At 37.1% G+C, this 19294-nt stretch overlaps 1 protein-coding gene across 9 annotated transcripts in view; it reads right to left on the reverse strand.

Annotated features, from left to right (window-relative positions):
* Nucleotides 1-19294, reverse strand: part of PDLIM5 (PDZ and LIM domain 5) — a 213389-nt gene that overhangs the window by 84553 nt on the left and 109542 nt on the right. For 5 of the 9 annotated variants that reach the window (XM_047799393.1, XM_047799387.1, XM_047799386.1 and 2 more), the window contains exons 4-5: nucleotides 3977-4019; nucleotides 1919-2010 (exon numbers count right to left, since the gene is read on the reverse strand). In XM_047799393.1, coding sequence (XP_047655349.1) covers nucleotides 1919-2010; nucleotides 3977-4019 — 135 coding nt within the window. Of the gene's footprint in view, nucleotides 1-1918; nucleotides 2338-3976; nucleotides 4020-19294 lie in introns of all 9 variants that reach the window. The other 4 variants (XM_047799383.1, XM_047799384.1, XM_047799388.1 and 1 more) reach the window with 2 other exon arrangements.

A 19294-nucleotide genomic window follows, 5' to 3' on the forward strand; every position in this document is an offset into this window, starting at 1 on the left:
CAAGTGTTCACTACGCTAACATTTGAAATTAAGCTATTTTTAAATGCAATCAGTTTGTGAATGCAAAACAGTACCTTGTTAATGATGCGAAATATGCAATAAAGCCTTTTCTCCTGAATCTTGCACAGCACTGGACACCAGGCAGGTGTTCCATAAGCACAGGTCGACTGATTAAGAAGTCGCTGTAAAGGCCCTGGACCTACCCCACTGCGTACAGTTTCGGTTTGAAAATAATAAGCTTTAAATCACTGCAAGTTTAATCACGATAGCTGCACTCATACAACACAAAATTTCAGCTTGGTACTTTGACGTATTTTCAGTGTTGGACGATTCCATAACCTCAATTTGTGCTTTATCTCTACAGCGTTCCATGAAGAAGCCTTTCGTATAAAAGTTCCAGAAGAAAAGAATGTTAACTCAAACACTTCCTTCAAAGGACTTGTTTTTACTCAACCTGGTAGTTCACTAACAAAATCAACTTCTTTCTTTTAGTCTTCTGTGGAGCTAGTGTTGGATAGGCAGTATCTTTCTTTTCAAGGCATCTACTCTGATGACTCTAACATCTGTGGCCTTTAAATAGACACATCAAGAAAACATACAACCAAACACACCTCACCATGACATACTATTTCCCTTCCTCACAAGAAAGAAGAAATAACTTCCTTTGAAGGACACGAGTTTCCCTCAATATATACCTCAAAACGTTCAAATGCCACCCACAACCACAAAACCACACGTAAGGCCTGGGAGCTGTTCTTCCAGACCTGCTCTGTTGCCTCAGCAGCCGCCTGGAACTCTGCCACCTTCTTTTTCGAAGCCCCCAAGTTGCCATGGCAGCAGTGCCCTGAAAGCACAGCCCCTTCATTGCCTGAATTAACATTCAGCAGGGATTATCTCAGAAAGGACCCATCCACAATTACTTTCATTACATTTTCTTGGGAACCGACATTGGCAGAAACAATCACGCGTGCAGATTATTTCCCTTTGTTTTCTTTCTTTTTAAGAGATATTTTTGTCACAAGAAATCTGATGAAAATGATTTTACTAAAACGACTTCGGCTTAAAGGACTGTCACTGAATTCCAAAAAGAATAAAATAACCATTTATAAATGGAGGCTGCTGAAAACAGACTTCTGCCAATTTTTTAGAAAATTTACACCACAAAAAGAGGAAAATTATAAGGAATGGATTTTCAAAAAGTTCTACGAACATTATGTATTTAATGTCTGTGGCTTTAAATCCCTTCATTTTAGAAAAATCTTTACAATGAAAATATTCTCTCGTTTGCTTCTGATGTTTAATAAACATCCCTTAATGTCACTGTCTTCTCATTACAGTTTGCTTTTAGAGACTAAACTCCAGAAGAAGTTTCTCTCAAAAGAATGTTGCTTAGCTATTTGACCTAAGCTAATGCATCATACATAGACATGAGTCAAAACGAAGTTTCTTTTCTGTCTTAAGACTACTTCCTAGAGAAAAAAGCTTCTTATAAACTTCTCATTTCCCCTCTCTTCAGTGGGAGATACATAAGCTGACACAACTGCTACCATTCTGTTTAAACTCCTGGTGGCTCATAAAACGATGGAAAAATTGAGGAAGAAAGAGTCAAGATTTGCCTTGCATTATAAGTGCCAGCTGCTCCATGTTGTGCCAGGACGTGGAGAAAAAGAGTTACAGAGTATGGTACGTGGTTCATAACATGTCACAATGCATAATTAGGTTTGGATTAACCTGTAACAGCCTTGCAGAAAGTGCTGTGTGTACGTAACATAAAGCTACACGTTAATGAAGCAAAGGAACCTTCGCCTCCCTTCCTTCCAAGAACAGCTGCTCTTGGGGGGATGGAGATCAAGTGCTGCCTGGAAGTTGCCTGAAAGAAGAGTTTTGATAAGAGCAGAAAGCACCCTGGGCCACCTACCCATTTAGCTGTTTACTGTCACCCTGGGATCCTCTTCTCTGTCCCTCTGCTAGCTCCTGAGGAGTCTCGGCACACACGCTGGTGACTGTGGGCTGCCGTGGGACATGAACTGCAGGTTTACCAGCGCTCAGGGCAGACGAACGCTGGTCGGCACTAAGACTGGCATTAGCATGCAGTCCAGATGCAGCGAATGGGGGAGGAGTGGCAGCGGCCACGGGTGGAGGGGAAGCATGTGATGAAGTGGTCGCATGGGCTGGGGTGAAGGCGGACGATGGTGATGGGATGGATGTGACTTTTGGTGCAGACACAGAACCAAAGGGCCGTGGCGCCTTATTGTAGGCCGTGTTGGTTGTGGAAGTGACTTTGGACACAGCAGGAGATGGAATGGGCACAGGTTTAACTACTTCTTTAGGTTCTCCCTAGGTGAAATAAAAATAAACATACACAAAAACACGCCAAACACATGCAAAACAGATCCACCGAAAAGAACGCAGGGCCAGTTTGTAAAAAGACGAACACAATCATGCTAGCAGGCCAAACTTTACATGTTTCCAGATAAAAACAATGAGCTGATATACCATGCATGCTAACTGGTCCCAACATGCATAACACAGATGCACGTACTGAGTATATACGTATTTTTTACAAAAATGAAAGGAGTTCAAAATATTTAGGAAATAGATTAGAAAAGTTATCAAAAAGCCTAAAGGCCAACATAAGTGCTAATTTAGACACATTCCAAAGGAAAACTTTTAAAATACCCCACAGTAACCAGAACAGCACTAACCACATTTATTTTAAAATATCCAGTCTCGATTACACTTCCATCTTTCAAACATGTTTAATTACTCTCCAGAGTATGATTATTTGATTCATGCAGAAGCAGTAGCACATTTCTAATTCTTTAATTAAACAAAAAACAAAAACAGAAGCAATGTTCATTTTCCTCTAACTCAGAAATGTGCCCATTCCAATTAATTATTTTGAATCAAGAAATTACTTCTTTAAAAAAAAATCAACAAAAAAAGCAAAGAAATGAACAAAACAAAATCAATCCTTTCCTCTTCCTGGAGTCCACCCGTTTTTCTCTCTCTGTAATGTCTTCAGATATTACTAAAGATGGAATAAAATTCTTCCCTTTTCCAAAATAAGTACTTCACATTTACATGAGGAGGAAAGAAAAAGATCTTAGATGTTTCTTCACTGCCATCAAAGAAAAAAATAACTTCTAAGAAAGATCAATTCCTCCTAAAATTAACAAAATTTGTGTTTGCAAACCTAGCCTACCCAGAACAAGTGTAAAGTTTTTAAAAAAGGCCAAAAATCAGCTTAAGCTTCCATGATACTCAAGAAAACATCTCTACTATTCCTAAAGAAAAATAATCAAGTTTTTTTTAAAAAAGCATACAATTGTGGCTCTATTACTTTTAATTTGAAGGGGAAAAAAGTAGTCTAAATTAATCTTACAGAAGTAATAAAGCTAACTGAGGGAGATAAGGCAGCTTAACGCCTTAGTGCACCAATATAATTCAATGGAAAGCCACAAGTAAAATTAAGAAACCCCCCCAAAAGCATAAACCAGATGCATATGAATAATAATTTGGGACAATTTAAAGATATGTGTGAGAGGAAAAAAAAGGTACTTGCCAGCAACCTAATCCAAGAATACTATGAAAATGTAATTTTTAAATGTATTAATATTACTAACAAAATACTATTAAAGACTTGTTGTTATATTATTTTTGATAAGCACTTAATCTCTTTGAATATATAAATAAAGACAGGCAAATTAAAAGTGAAGGTAAGGAATTTGGATATAAGTCATTGACAACATATGACACTGGAAGCAGTGTTGAAGTAATATAGGTATAATGACCAATGATAATTCTGTTACATGTTAATTTCCACTTTCCCCCAACCTCTTTAAAGGAAAAGAACTGTAAGGAAAATCATATAAAAACTTTAGGTTGTTGATATGGCCTGAGACAGGAATGGAAGTCACAGTGGTTCAGAAGGGACAATCAAATAGTACCTAGTGATGCTAGACCAGAAACACACCTTTTGAACAGGAACCGGCTCAGGCTTGGGTGTAGCAGATGCTCTGAGGGGAAAAAAAAAAAGAAAGAAAGAAAAAGGACATGAATTTTTGCAAACTTCTGATTAATGGAATTTTTATTATTACATACCTTAACATATATTTACAGTTTCATAATTCATGGTTTTGACTCTTCACAATCTATGAATTAGTTCATGCAACGCAAATGCTGTAAGACTCAACATCTCACACACGAGGTTTTCATTAGTTGTCTACACACTCAAATGAGGAAAGACAAACACCAATCCTGTTTGCGAATGCACCCTCCCTTAACCTTTAAATTAAGGCTATCCCCCACCAAGAAGGGTAAAGTAAAATAAACATGACTTTCTGATCCTTGAGCAATTCCTGAAACAAATAATCTGCATCTCTATCTCCAACAGGATCTGCCTTTTCTCCTGCCACCATGTCCCTAGGACAGCGGATCTTTCTGTGAAGATGCTGAAAAAATTCTGGTTGAACTGGGTCCCTGAGGGAGTATGTACATTCTTGAGGGCTGGCTAATGTATTTGTTCTGCTAAAACCAAACTACAAGTTCTCCCACTAAGCTGTAATTTCAGTAAAGGCAATGACCATGCCCCGAATCAGCCCTGTGTCTGGCTAGTAATAGCTCATCAATGATGAATGAGGAAAGGAGAGAACACGGAAAGGACAAGGAAAAATCCATGCATAGAACTATTCCCATAATCAAATTTATTATTTTTAATATATGTCTTTTGCATCATCACTGTCCCTTTGATTAGCATGGACATAGTCATGATAACAGTGAGAGCAACTGTCTCATATCATCATGACAAATAACCAAGTAGCAACTATCAAAATTCCCATTTGTTCATATGAGGAACTCTGACGTTTAAGCAAATTACTTCTAGTGTGGAGCTAAGACCAACAGCCTGATATATTACAAGATAAGAATAAATAATAAATATGCGGTCAAATAATAAATGATTGGAAAACTTCTAATGATTTAAAGACTATTGTCCCAGTATTAAGGTACATGTTATGTTTATTAATGTCAGAAGCAGTTTAACTCTTCTTATTATCATACAAGCCTGAGGATAAGACAGCAAGTGCAGACTTCTAGAAATGTCATCATAGCAGATAAGTAACAAGTGATCATTTTAAGCTGCAAACCATGAGATCATTTTATTCACAGAGAGACTAACATATCATATTTGGTCTCCACGATCATAACCTAGTAACAAACTCTGATCAACGTTTTTAGCAGCAACTGAATTTTCCAACAGCAACTAATTCGGTTAGCCAGGGCAAGCACGGACTAAATAATTGGCTGGCCTGATGAGAGATTAACCGACACTAACGTTCTGTTCCTACAATGGAGAATTACACTCCGCAGTTGCACAACTTTCCACGTGCACTCTCAATCAGACAGTTTCTCTTTTAGCTTATAGGGTTATTAAAACAAGCAAAGGAAACAAGTCCAAGTACAGAACAGTGGAACCGTCCTTTCATTGAAATTTCACAATAAGATGTAATCACAAAGGATCTATTTATTAAAACCACCTAAGACATGATTGAAACTTCATCACAATAGAGAGGACAGCATCCTTCTTCATCTGGACACTTCAAGGGATATGGAGCTCTTCCAACAACACAAAAAATAATCCACAAAAAAATGGTGTTTAGGGAGTTCCCTGTCGTGGCTCAGTGGTTAACGAATCCGACTGGGAACTATGAGGTTGCAAGTTCGATCCCTGGCCTCACTCAGTGGGTCGAGAATCCAGCGTTGCCGTGAGCTGTGGTGTAGGTCACAGAAAGCGGCTCAGATCCTGCGTTGCTGTGGCTCTGGTGCAGGCCAGTGGCTACAGCTCTGATTGGAGCCCTAGGCTGGGAACCTCCATATGCCACGGGTGCATCCCTAGAAAAGACAAAAACCAAAAAACCATGGTGTTTTAGAGTCACCAGGTTTCCAAACAGAATAAAACACATATATCCCATGTCTATGAAAACAAACCCTTTAGTTTTTTTCTAGGTGTGAGCTCTTATTTAAACAGTGTTAGCAACAACAATACCAAAAGCCCCAGTAGGGTTAGTTTTCATTAACTTTGGAATTCAACCTCTTAGTTTGTTGAGAATGTGTAGCATAAGGAGTCTTTTTTTTTTCCTGGCCACACTCACTGCATATGGAAGTTCCCAAGCCAGGATCGAATCCTAGCCACAGCTGTGAATGTCGGGTCCTTAACCCACTGGGCCAGGCTAGGGATTGAACCCATGCTGCCAAAGAGGCAACCACCATATCATTAACTCATTGTGCCACAGTGAGAACTCCTGTAAGGAGTCTTAATGTATTTTATGGATTGAGAGTTCTACAAAAACACTTTTCGAAGTATGGAATTCATAAAAAAAAATTAAAACTCAATCTTGAATATCTGCTGTGCTTGCCTTCTGATAAAGTCTCATAAATGCAATGACATGAACTAAGAAGTCAAAGAAAAGAGAGACAACCTGTCCTCAAAACCCCTGGATTGAGCCCATTATGCATTAAATACACAGGCATCATTTTGTAAGGAAAAAAAAAAGACTGGCTTATAATTAAATGTCAAATGAAAGAGTTGATGCTAGATGCAATAAAAAAACTAGTTCTGTTGGTTTAAATATTTAAATAACTACCAAATGAGTCACGGAATCACTAAAACTTAGAAGGTTCCTTAGATTTACTCTATCACATGTCAATCAGTTCTGAACTCTAAATATTTATAGGAGCTCACAGTTTAAGTCTTATAATTTTTGAACCCTTCTGTTTAGAATGGTCTTCATTTTAATGTGTTATTTTGCCTTTTGGAATAAAGAGAAGTCAACCTGTCCACATTAAAAATATCTGGAAAAACATTTTTAACACATAGACTATGTATGTAAAATCTATAAACACACATTAGCTACATTTTAAAAGATTAGTAAGGTACATAAATCTTCAGTTAAGTGTGATTACATATTCTTAAAATGCTAAAACTATTGTGGTTTAGGAAATTTAAAATACATGACAAGTGGAATCCAAAAAATTAATGAATAGCAGTAACACTAGTTTTTTTAAAGTCAGATTTTACTATTTTTCACAAAAGCAACGAAATTAAAAGCTACATAACCTTTTATTTTCAAATGTCTCATTTTTAAAAATACTAATACATAATGCTTATGAGAATATTCTATGTTGCTAGAAGGACTGTACATTATTACAGCTCTTTTGGAAAACAATCCAGCATTTATTTATAAAAAGCCTTGAGGAGGAGTTCCCTGGTGGCCTAGCAATTAAGGATCTGGTGTTCTCACTGCTGTGGCTTGGGTCATTGCTGTGGTATGGGTTCAGTCCCTGGCCTGGGGAACTTCATGCCATGGGGGTGGCCAAAAATAAATAAATAAGTAGAATAAAAACTAAAAAGCCTTGAAGAAAGCTCATGCCCTTGACTTACTAAATCAACTTCTGGGAGTCTATCTTAGGAAATAAACTAAACAGGGAAAGACTTTATGTATAAAGATATTCATTCCCTATAGTACAACTTACAATAGTGAAAAATAGGAAATAATTAAATACTCAATGAAGAAATAGTTAACTGTAGTATAACCACATGATGAAACATTATGCAATGATTAAAATCACTTTTAGAAAGACTTCTGAATTGCATGATGACATGCTTGCTTTATGATATTGCGTGCAAAAGGAAAACATCAAATAGCATATATAGCATCATCAATGCACTGGAAAAAGTGGTCGGACACACCAACATTTCAGTAGAGGCTCTCTATGAATGATACTTGTTTTCTTCTCATTTGCATGTTTCCCATATTTTATGCACTGTACACATGTGACTTTTTATAATAAATAAGACGATTTCTCAAAGCATGCTTCGTGGAAAACTACTTTCCAAACCACCCCCTACCGCCATCCCCACCCCAACAGGTTCTGTTATCAAACTCGAAGTTATATAAGCATCACAGCCACAGGACTACTCAAAGCCTTTAAATGCCTGAAGAAGAAAGCACTGCGGATCATGGCCCACACCCATTTGGAGTTTGGAATACGCAATTTTGGAACTCATTTTTAGAGTATTCGTTTACTTAGGAAATCTTTCTCAAGATTTGAGTTAGGAAAGGGAAAAACCCTCTGTGAATGCTATTTGAAAGAAGCAGTAAAGAAGAGTTCCTGTCTTGGCTCAGTGGTTAACGAATCTGACTAGGAACCCTGAGGTTGCAGGTTCGATCCCTGGCCTCGCTCAGTGGGTTAAGGATCTGGCATTGCTGTGAGCTCTGGTATAGGTTGCAGATGCGGCTCAGATCCGACGTTGCTGGGGCTCTGGCGTAGGCCAGCAGCAACAGCTCTGATCAGACCCTTAGCCTGGCAACCTCCATGTGCTGTGGGTGTGACTCTAGAAAAGACAAAAAGAAAAAGACAAAAAAAAAAAGAAGCAGTAAAGAGAGTGAATCTCTGTCAGTCTGAAAAGTTTACTAAAGTCTCCTCCAGGTGGCTAAAATTAAGGGAAAGACACACTACAATCCATAAATTCCTCAAAACTTTTTGTTATACAGAATATCTTTCTTATCAAGCAAGTGCTTTCTTGAACTTTGTTAAACAGGATCCCCAAAGACTCTGGGCATAATTTAATCAATGCTTAAGGAGGGAAAAAAAAAAATTTCATTTTTCTATACCAAACTGAAAAATAGTATTTCCTATATTCCCTGAGAACAAAATCCGAATATACGATTAAGGAAAACTACTCAAAATTAAAATGTTTCTAGTTGTTTTTCTTTAAAAAAAAAAAATTATGTTGAGCATGTGCTCCTTCACTTTAGAAATACTTTTACTTTATACTTTACTTTTATAAATTGCTTAAAAACAACTTTGTAAAGATATTAAAATAGTTTTAAAAAGATATGTAATTATTAAAAATTATTCCTATATTTTTATGTTCAAAACCTGGGGAATACACAGTGGGATGATATATCTCTCCCACGACCACAGTGATTGTCACAAGTCACTCTGGTAAAGTGTGTGTGTTTCAAACCAGCAGAGATCCTGGCTATGGCTTGGGGCCACCGCTTAACAATCTGCTCATTGTTCTCTCGGCCCTTACTGCGAAGCCTCCTTAAGGGAGTAAGCCATGCTGATGAGACACTACTGCCTTGGCCCGGTACTATCCTCAGCTCAAGGAATCCAAAGAACAAAGCCGTCAGTGTGGCTAGAACAATCTCTTTTGAAAGTTGATGGATTTTTGTAAGAGCAGTATCCAAACTAAAAAATCCCTGATGCATTACACCCAGATTCAGTTATCATGGACGGATCAGAAGCTAGACCTGTGATGCCTTAGTTAGAATAATGCAGAGGGAAAATAAGGCCAAAAATGAGCAACGGACTTATTAAAGATTAGATTCAAAGGAATCATGAAAAACTGCATCATAGGAACATTTAATGCATTTTCTTAAACTGCTTTATAAAGTAACGTGCTTTGAGCTAATGAACGTTCACATCAATGTTTAGAATGAGGACTTCTGCAACAGAACTGGACTGATAAAGGTTACTCACACTACTCATTATGTCTTAGGGATAACTTCAACCATATCTAATATATTTAAGTCATAAATAATCATACGGAAAAGAGGAGGATTTTAGTCCTTCTTCTGTGAGATGAGCTCTATCTAAGTTTCCCACAGCATGGCCATCTCTGGGCTCACTGACCTCAGGACCCATAAACACTAGGATACATCATTAATCACTTTAATTGCAAAGTTGTCAATTTGCAATAACAAAGCAACTCCAGAGGGGGGAAAAGGGAGCACTCAAGTGTGCAGAGGGATGTCTCCTTAAAAATTTTCCCCCATATTTAATTGTACGTTGAATCAGTTCACTCTTCTAAAAACTCAAACCTTGAACATTTAAATCACTTTTGGCAACGCATCACTGATTCTTTTCTAAATGATTTGAAAAAATGTAAAAGTTATATTCTCCCTAAATAAAAGTACAAATTAGTTATCTATCAGCATATTATAACACTTTTTAGCTTATGAAAATTATACTCCAAGACACACATGCATTCATACACAGTCTCATTTTCTTTCTCTCTTTGCATTTTCTCTATTTTTCCGTGGGTACTAAAGAAAGTTTGTTTTTTTTTTTCCCTCTAGAGAGAAAGAAATAACCCAAAGCTGGACAGACTTTGAGGAGTGGAAGAAAGAAGGTAAAAAGAGAAGCAAAGGAACTGCTGTAGCCCATCAGAGTACCTGAGACCTCCTCTGCTTGGACTTGGCTTGAAATTGGGTGTGGCTTTGATAAATCCAGAACAGGCAGTTACCATTTGATAAATACTTCCCTGGGTAAGGGAAAGGGCTTTTGTTGTAAAGATCCTTTTGGGGTGACTACAGGAATTGATGGGGCTTGAGAAGAAATTTTCAACAACCGGTTCTAAATCAAGCCACAGAGGGAAAAAGGGAGGGAATGAGGGAGTGAGCAAAGAAAGGACTTCTACTAAGCTTCCCTGACCCGCAGGATTACACTATTTTTAAGGAGGGGGAAAAAAAGAGGGAGGGAGGGAGCAATAGGCTAAACTTAATATAGTAACGTATTTCCCATTATACAAACAATGAGAAAATCAGCACCAGCACTACAGCTACCATTTACTGGGGTCTTACTAGGAGCTCAACACTGAATTAAAGGCCTTATACACAAAGCATTGTTTAAATTTCTGAAATAGAGTCTGGAAATGTTAATTAACTTGGACCACTAAGAAGTTTAATTTTCACATTATCCTCTCTTCATCTCATCCAGCAGGAGCCAGCAAATTAACAAATGTTTCTTCATCTCATGACATGCTATTTTATTTTCTATGGTTGGTGTTCCCCAATTCAATGCCATTAAGATCTTCAGAAATGCACACCGAATACTACTAATTTTAATGGAGGAGGCAGATAATAAGTCAATAAATAAGATAGTTTTATATAGTGATAAGTGCAAAATTTCCCATTATTCTACTTGATTTTAGATGGAAGAAATTTATTATTTTTTTTTATGTACATTTATTTCTACAAGAACATTTTTATCAGGGAAGAAAGTTTCCTCTGTCCATTGTGTCTCATGTCCACACTCAAAATAACCTCAAAATCATTTAAGGAAAAAAAGGTGCACTTTTCAAATTAGTATTTATAAAATAACTTCTATCAAAAAGAATGTTATAGAGATTATATAGCATTTTAGATGTGTTCGAGGTTATATAAAAGGAATTTCAAAGTTCAGGATAATTCCTTCTTCTCGTAAGTAAAATTCTTTCAGAGTGAATATACTGTTTCAATCAAAAATTTCATACAAGGAGACCCATTGTTAAGAAATGGCAGACTTGGGAGTTCCCTGGTGCTCTAGTGGTTAGGACATGGTACTTTCAACACTGTGGCCTGGGTTCAATCCCTGGTCTGGGAACTGAGACCCTCTATCAAGCTGCTGCACGCCACAGACAAAACAAACACAACAAACAAAGAAAAAACTGGCAGTCTCTACTGTAAAGGGTCAGAAAGCCAGTATTTTAGACTTCCTGGGTCACAAGATCTAGGCTCAACTACTCTGCTCTGCCGTGATAGCAAGAAAGATGATGGAGTCAAAATGTAAGTGAGCATGACTGTGTTCCAATAAACTTTTTTTTTTTTTTTTTTTAATAAAAACCAGGTGGGGAATAGATTTTTGGTCTGTAGGTCAGAGTTTGCCAACCCCTAGTCTATTGCATGGTTTTGGCTATAACAAACATTCCAGGACCATGGCTCTTTTGGAATCTAAACCTCATCATCACTCTGCATAATGGAAATTACAATTTGTTCAGACACTGACAGGCAAAAGAAATGAGAGTGGGGCTTCTCATTATTCCTCCTGTGGTTGCAGGACACTAGCTTTCAATCCCTCTTAACTCCTCTACCTCATCTTTCACACTCTGAGACTGAATGATCCATCTAAACTTCCAAACCACCCATTCAAACAAAATTCACACCAGAGGGCGCTGACACTGAAGCTTGGTAAAGGGACAGGTTTAATATTATTGGATTAAGGGTGACATTTTAAGCTCTATTTTTAACTGTGCTACTCGGCACCTCAGTTTCTTTGCTAATATATGGTAAAGGCTACTAAAAATCTCTCTCGCCTCTGCTCCTACATACCATAAATGAAACTATTAGTGATGTAATTTTTTTTTTTTTTTACTTATAGAAGAACTAAAATGGATGCGCCATGCTTTCTGTAAGAGAAGCTGAAAAGCATAACTTCCTTCTTTCCCATTCTTTTCTGCCAAAAGAAAAGACATGGATTATAACACTTTTGGGATTGATATAAACATGTGCTCTATTACAGCGATGCACTATTTCAAAGCCTACTATATATCTTCTTTAGGGAATGATGTTAATTTCCTTTCTCTCTCTCTTTCTTTCTTTCTTTCTTTCTTTCTTTCTTTCTTTCTTTCTTTCTTTCTTTCTTTCTTTCTTTCTTTCTTTCTTTCTTTCTTTCTTTCTTTCTTTTTCTTTCCTTCCTTCCTTCCTTCTATTTTTTTGTCTTTTCTAGGGCCGCACCCGTGGCATATGGAGGTTTCCAGGCTAGGGGTCTAATCAGAGCTGTAGCCGCTGGCCTATGCCAGAGCCACAGTAATGCCAGATCTGTGACTTACACCGCAGCTCATGGCAACACCAGATCCTTAACCCACTGAGTGAGGCCAGGGATTGAACCTGTGTCCTCATGGATGCTAGTCAGATTCGTTTCCGCTGAGCCGCAATGTGAAGTCGGATAATTACTTCTGTTTAATATGTCTTCTCTTCCAGTTCCAACCAGGTAGAGTGAAAAAAAATATGATCAATATAGCACTTTATTACTAATAAGAAACTAACAGGATTTGCAAAGCAGATAATCTGCCTTTGAAAAATTAGGTGTTCCATTTGTATATATCTACATTTTTGTGGCTCTTCCATGATGTTATCAAAAAGCCCTTGAACAATAAATGTGGTCAAAATTCATACTAAGAGAGTAGGTATCAATAACAAACCATATGCACAACTGGATTTTCATAGACTTCCAGCAATGCATGATAAGGGTCAGATGCTGAAGAGTAGAATAAAAAGCAGTATAATCAGACACAACTCACACCCTGATGTTTGCCTACTTATTATTTTTTTCTTTTTTTCAGGAAAATCTTAGCACCCTAAGACACCCTAAGACAGAGAGATTCTACCTTTCATACTCAGACTTTCTCCTATCAAGCTCTTCATTGATAGAGGAATACTTAGAGAAATGGGAGAAACAGCTAAATGAAGACTGCAAATCTAGGCTACTAGCAAAATTAATTAGCTATTCTACAGTTGCTGTATGAGGTTAGTAACTAACCAGTTAGTATGAGGACAGTACTTCTTCCCTTGTAGAACTGTTCTGAGGATGAAATGTGGTTATATATGTAATACTTGTAGCACTGGTGGGCACAGAGTAAGCAGTGACAGATATCACTTTCCTACCCTTTATGTAGAAGATACGACCCTGGAGTTCTGGAAATTATCTTTGCTTCGAATTATATACTGTTACAAACAAATCAAATTATCTACCAGGATAAGTTTCAAGAGAAAACAACAACAGTAACAAAAAAAACTAGAAAAGTAATGAGAAAATATCACTTACTGAGTAAGTAGCAAATGCCAATAATTTCATTTGGCCCATTACATAAATTATCTCCTTTATTCTTCCTGAGAAAGTAGCATTGTTCTCCTTTTAATTGAAGGAAGCAGAAGCTCAAATAGGCTAAATAATTTGATCACAACTCAGAATTTGAAAATATCAGAGCCAAGATTTGAACCCAAGTTCTTCAGATGCTTTAAATCCAACTCTTAACACTTTGCATTCTAGGAACAATATCAAAGTGAAATTTGTAAAAATAACTTTGGTAAAGAACGTCAGAGAGACGGACCTAGAAATTATGCTAAGTGAATTCAGTCAGACAATGAGACACCAACATCAAATGCTATCACTGACACGTAGAATCTGAAAAAAGGACTCAATGAACTTCTTTGCAGAACAGATACTGACTCACAGACTTTGAAAACCTTACAGCTTCCAAAGGAGAGAGGTTGGCGGCGTGGGGGGATGTGCTGGGGGTGTGGGATGGAAATCCTATAAAACTGGATAGTGATGATCATTGTACAACTATAAATGTAATAAATTCATTGAGTAATAAAAAAAAGAACGTCAGAGAGAAATGCCTTTAAACAATGAATAACTATTAGCTTTCTACCAACTAATAACTATTCATTTAAAGAATGCCATCTTTGGTTTAATTCATGCAAAAACAGAGGTTGCTCAAGGTAATACTAAGAGATATATAGAGACAGATGATGTGTGTGCATATCTACCCATCTGATTCTTGACCCATAGAAAGTACACACTTTACAGCTTGAACAATATATACATAAATAAGAGTTTTTAAGTTCTTCAGAAAATTCCCAGTTAAAGGTTTATAAACATGCAAAAACAAAGAAACAGGCACTTCAGTCCATTCTTCCTTATTTCTCCAGACAAGAGGAATAGTTTTCCCTACAATAATAAGAATTCTCTAATAACTTCATTTTCCAGCAGGATGGGGCTGCAGGTTCCTTAATGAAAATCAACTATGTGCTAAATTGGGTGGTCTGTTCAAATTAACAACCACCTTCTGGAAGTAAGAGCCATGCAGATCCCAAGATCTCCTAACGGGTATGTGTCAAGAACCTCATGTTTATATGACTGGTAATCCTGAGAAAATAAAGGAACTGACGTCATAGTCCCCTTTACAATCATCGTTGGTGACATGATACCAATAACCCAGAATGAATAAGAATGCTGGTCTGATATATGTCCTGAGGTACAGGGTATATACTGAGCATGCACAATTACAGAAAGAACCATGACGGTGCCTTTTCAATTTGGTTTAGCTACACTTATTTATATATACCTCGTCACTGAAAACCACATTTTTATAGTGTTTGCTTTTTTTTGAATCAGCCTATACTTTTATAAACAAACAAATACACCCTTAGGGTAGGCTCAGAATCTATTTCTGTTAACCCTCCAGATCTGTTAATAATAGCTTTGGGATTCTCTATTACCATAGATTATTTTAACCAAGCAGCTTCTCATGCTTGACCAATAATGATGGTCACAGTGTACCTCACTTTCAGTTCAAGGATAATACTTGTGCTATATCTTCTCCTTAAATTTATTTCATCAATTTACTCATTCCACAACCATTTATTTGAGCCCCTCCCAGAGCAGGCTTTGCTGTAGGAGGTGGGCAACAGGGTTATGAATCACACAGGCAAAATCCTGACCTTACATTCGATTGAATTGGCTGAAGCTAGAATGGGAGTGAAAGCAGGAAAAGCAGTGAGAGATGAAGCCAGCGAACAAACTGGGAGCCAGGACACCCAAGCTACTGTAAGGACCTTGACCTTGACTCCTCTAAGTGAGATGGAAATGTATTCCCAAATACAGTACTTTATTCTGTAGGAAAGCTAAGTCCGAATCTCTTATTAAAGAAGAGTAAATCTAAATACAGTGTAGATTTATATTTATATTTATTTATATTTATATTCAGCCTATTAATATGTCTGCACTGTATGAGCCTAAAGAAGGGGAAGAGGGGCCAAAACTTGCCCCATGTCCTAATTATATCAAGATAAACAGAATAGAAATGGAAAAGAGCAAAATATCTCTTATGCTTCCAACATCCAAAGTACAAGATAAGGCTCTTCAAAGTTCACTTCTACACGCTCTCTGTCCGATGCTAACGATGGAGGCATAATTTTGCCACTAACTTTTCCCAGATACATCTTTTTCTATTCTTGTCTAGGCTAAACACATGAAATGGCAAACCTTTTCAGAAAAGTGGGTATTTTTAGGTATTTCAATAAAGTTCAAGGAGACAAGCATTCCAACGTTTAGCACAGCCTTATTAGGAAAACAAAGTCAGTCTGCTTCTTGTGGAAAGCAGCACAGAAATGAAAACTTTTCATTCTGTAGAGTCTAAACTTAGGTTTTCCCATTTATTTAACACACAAAAATAATTTTGGGTGAGTTTAGGCTTTAAAAAAAAAATCTGGAAGTACTCAGAGTCTAGGAATTTAAAAATTAATGATCAAATGTGGCCATTTTGGCCATAGATAAGCCAGATCTATCCTTATTGAGTAACTTTAAGATGAACTCTAAATTTCACATTGATCAGTTTAGAATTAGAATCCTATTCATCATTCTCATCACTGAATCTTATTAAATTAGTTCAAAGTATTCTATAGGACATTATCTAAATCTGAAAAAGAAAAATTTAAAGACACGAAGTGTTCAAATAAATCTTCAATTTTGAAAGTTCTTATTTATGATTAACTTCACATTTATACTATTACATAGAAAGGACTGAAACATTCAGTTACTTATTTTATTTCTTAACTTTTATTTGTTTATAAAAAATGAAATTTATTTATAAAATAAGACAGTATGATTTATATTTCTGATTGATAATGGAGTCTGCTGCAGAATTTCAGCTCTATTTTCCGAGGCTTTCAAATGTTAACAAACTATTACGCTTTTAAACAAAGTGATACATGAAACATCGTAAATTATATTCTCTAATACCTCTGCCATTACAGGAAGAAAATCTGAAACTGTAGCAAATTAGACACACATTCTGCCTATTTTACCAAAAGGTAAGCTTACTATCCTTAAAGAAGTAATTCTTTCCACCGCAGTGTGAACCTAATATATGAGGAAATGATCCTAGAATGGTGCTTCTTAACAATATACAACTTGAAACATACATGACTCACGATGCAAGTTCAATGGCACACAAACTGGTCTACACCTTTCAACGGGACAAATCCACTGATTGAAATCTTGAAAATTTTGGCAATGTCAATTTCCACTAAAATTTCTAAATGTTTATTCTCAATTTCAGTACTTATCTCATTGCAGACCCAGAACAAACAGTTCAAATTGGCACCAGGGGCTGCGAATTAAGTAGCACTGATGTAGATCACTGTTTTCAAACTTATCATCACAACACATAGTCAGAAATATGTTTCATATCATCACCTACATGGTATAAATACAAACCAATAATAACACATATTTTCATGTGCAATCCATTATGAAATATTCTGTTCTAGTCCATTTTATTTACATAACAAAAAAGGGAATTAGGGGAGATGCTGTCCCTGACTCAATACACTGAATGCATAATAAATCTCAGTTTGATTAAACCCTAATCTTGACTCAAAAGAAAGGAGCTCAGACGGGTTTGGGTCATATAGTAAACATGATGGCTGCCTAAGAGCAGTCACACAAAAATGCTCACCGAACTGAAAGAGCCCATTCACAAAACAATATGAAGCTAGTTTTAACTTGCGGAAAGTATTAAGTATCCATAATATCCTCAAAGGTACCAAATAAATAGACCTAGCAACAGCAATAATTAATGCAATGTTCTGGCTAGGACATGTTGGTAAAGCTCCATCTCCCCAAATTTGCTTTTGATGGAACTGTAACCACAGAGAAGAACAGAAGTGCTGACCACAGGTTACGCCATGTACTGTTCTAACAACAGCATCTTCTAGCAAGTACTTCACAAACTGAACTAGATGACAAACATTTTCTTAATTGAAAGACATGTGAAAATTTAGAAAATTAATGTTCATCTCTTAAGACAAGTAATTTGAAATGTATTTGTACTTTTAAAGTTATTAAATAAGGAGAGAAAAACGCATCCTCTCATCTGATGTTTCCCTTACACTGGTGCAAAGCATCCCCAAGAAAACCTACAGAGTACAGAAATAGGAGATTCTGGCTGTATTTACGTTCTTTTTTCAAGATTCACAGAAGGACCTGAGACCTCATGAAAGACTGGAACCAATATATAAAAAACACACAATGTGCTCTATGCTGTGATACTTCAAAACAAAACAAAACAAACAAAAAAACTATCTACAATAAATGGGAATGCATTTATGTAATTTTCATACCAAAGTGCCTGATTCCTTTCAAGATAACAATAATCTGGAGTTCCCATTGTGGCTCAGCGGTAATGAACCCGACTGGTATCCATGAGGATGCAGGTTCAATCCCTGGCCTTACTCAGCGGGTTAAGGATCTGGCGTTTGCTGTGAGCTGTTGTGTAGGTCACAGAAAGCGGCTTGGATATGGCATTGGCTATGGCTGTGGTGTAGGCCAGCGGCTGTAGCTCTGATTCGACCCCTAGCCTGGGAAGTTCCACATGTCATGGGTATAGCCCTAAAAAAACAAAACAAACAAAAAGATAACAATAATTCTTTTCTTAACTATTCTGATATTTAACTCTTTTGACTGCTTTTCTAAAATGTTCTTGCTGAATACTGACCATGAGCTTTTAAAGAAAAGGACTTTCTCTTAATTAGCTGTCTAACTGGAAAGGGCTATTGAGAGGTCATGTTCACACAGGAGATATAATACTGTCTGGGGATTCCTTCACATGAGAAGACTGCACCAATTGCCACAAGGGCTCCTTTAATCATCAAGAACACAAACGCCTCTCTAACATAGCTTGTATCATACAATGTTCTTTGTCTTTCTAAAAAATCTGTCTATGTCAGCTAATTCTTTATTTCATATGTGTGTGTGTGTATGTGTATACATACATTTTGTTTGTTTTTTAGGGCCGCACCTGCAGCATATGGAGGTTCCCAGGCTAGGGGTCAAATTGGAGCTGTAGCTTCCGGCCTACACCACAGCCACAGCCACGTCAGATCCGAGCCATGTCTGTGACCTACGCCAAAGCTCATCACAACGCTGGATTCTTAATCCACTGAATGAGGCTGGGATTGAACCTGAATCCTCATGGATACTAGTCAGATTTGTTTCCACTGAGCCACGACAGGAACTCCTACGTATGTATTATTTATGACCAGATGTAAGAGACTCAGGACAGACCGGCAAATAAACCCGACACTAACAATTGGCCTCCGAAACAAGCCAGAGGTAAATTTAAAATACCTAAGTCTTAGCCTGGTCACTTCGATAAGCAAGGGAGTCCCCAGAATGTCCAGTATCTCACGACTTGAGAAGCAGGTGTCCCACATTCTAATTCTAGTAGAAGCAGATAGAATGGGGAGTTCCCAGACAAAAAAAAACCTGGCATAGCTTTTCCTATGCCTTGTCCTGACATAGGACAAAACATTTTTAATCTAAGTCATTTTGTGACTAAGCCTGGCCACGATACGTGCCCTTGAAGGGTCTCAGTAATTAATGATTTTAAGGGAATTGA

This window comes from Phacochoerus africanus, chromosome 10, assembly GCF_016906955.1.
Source record: "Phacochoerus africanus isolate WHEZ1 chromosome 10, ROS_Pafr_v1, whole genome shotgun sequence".
Lineage (NCBI taxonomy): Eukaryota > Metazoa > Chordata > Mammalia > Artiodactyla > Suidae > Phacochoerus > Phacochoerus africanus.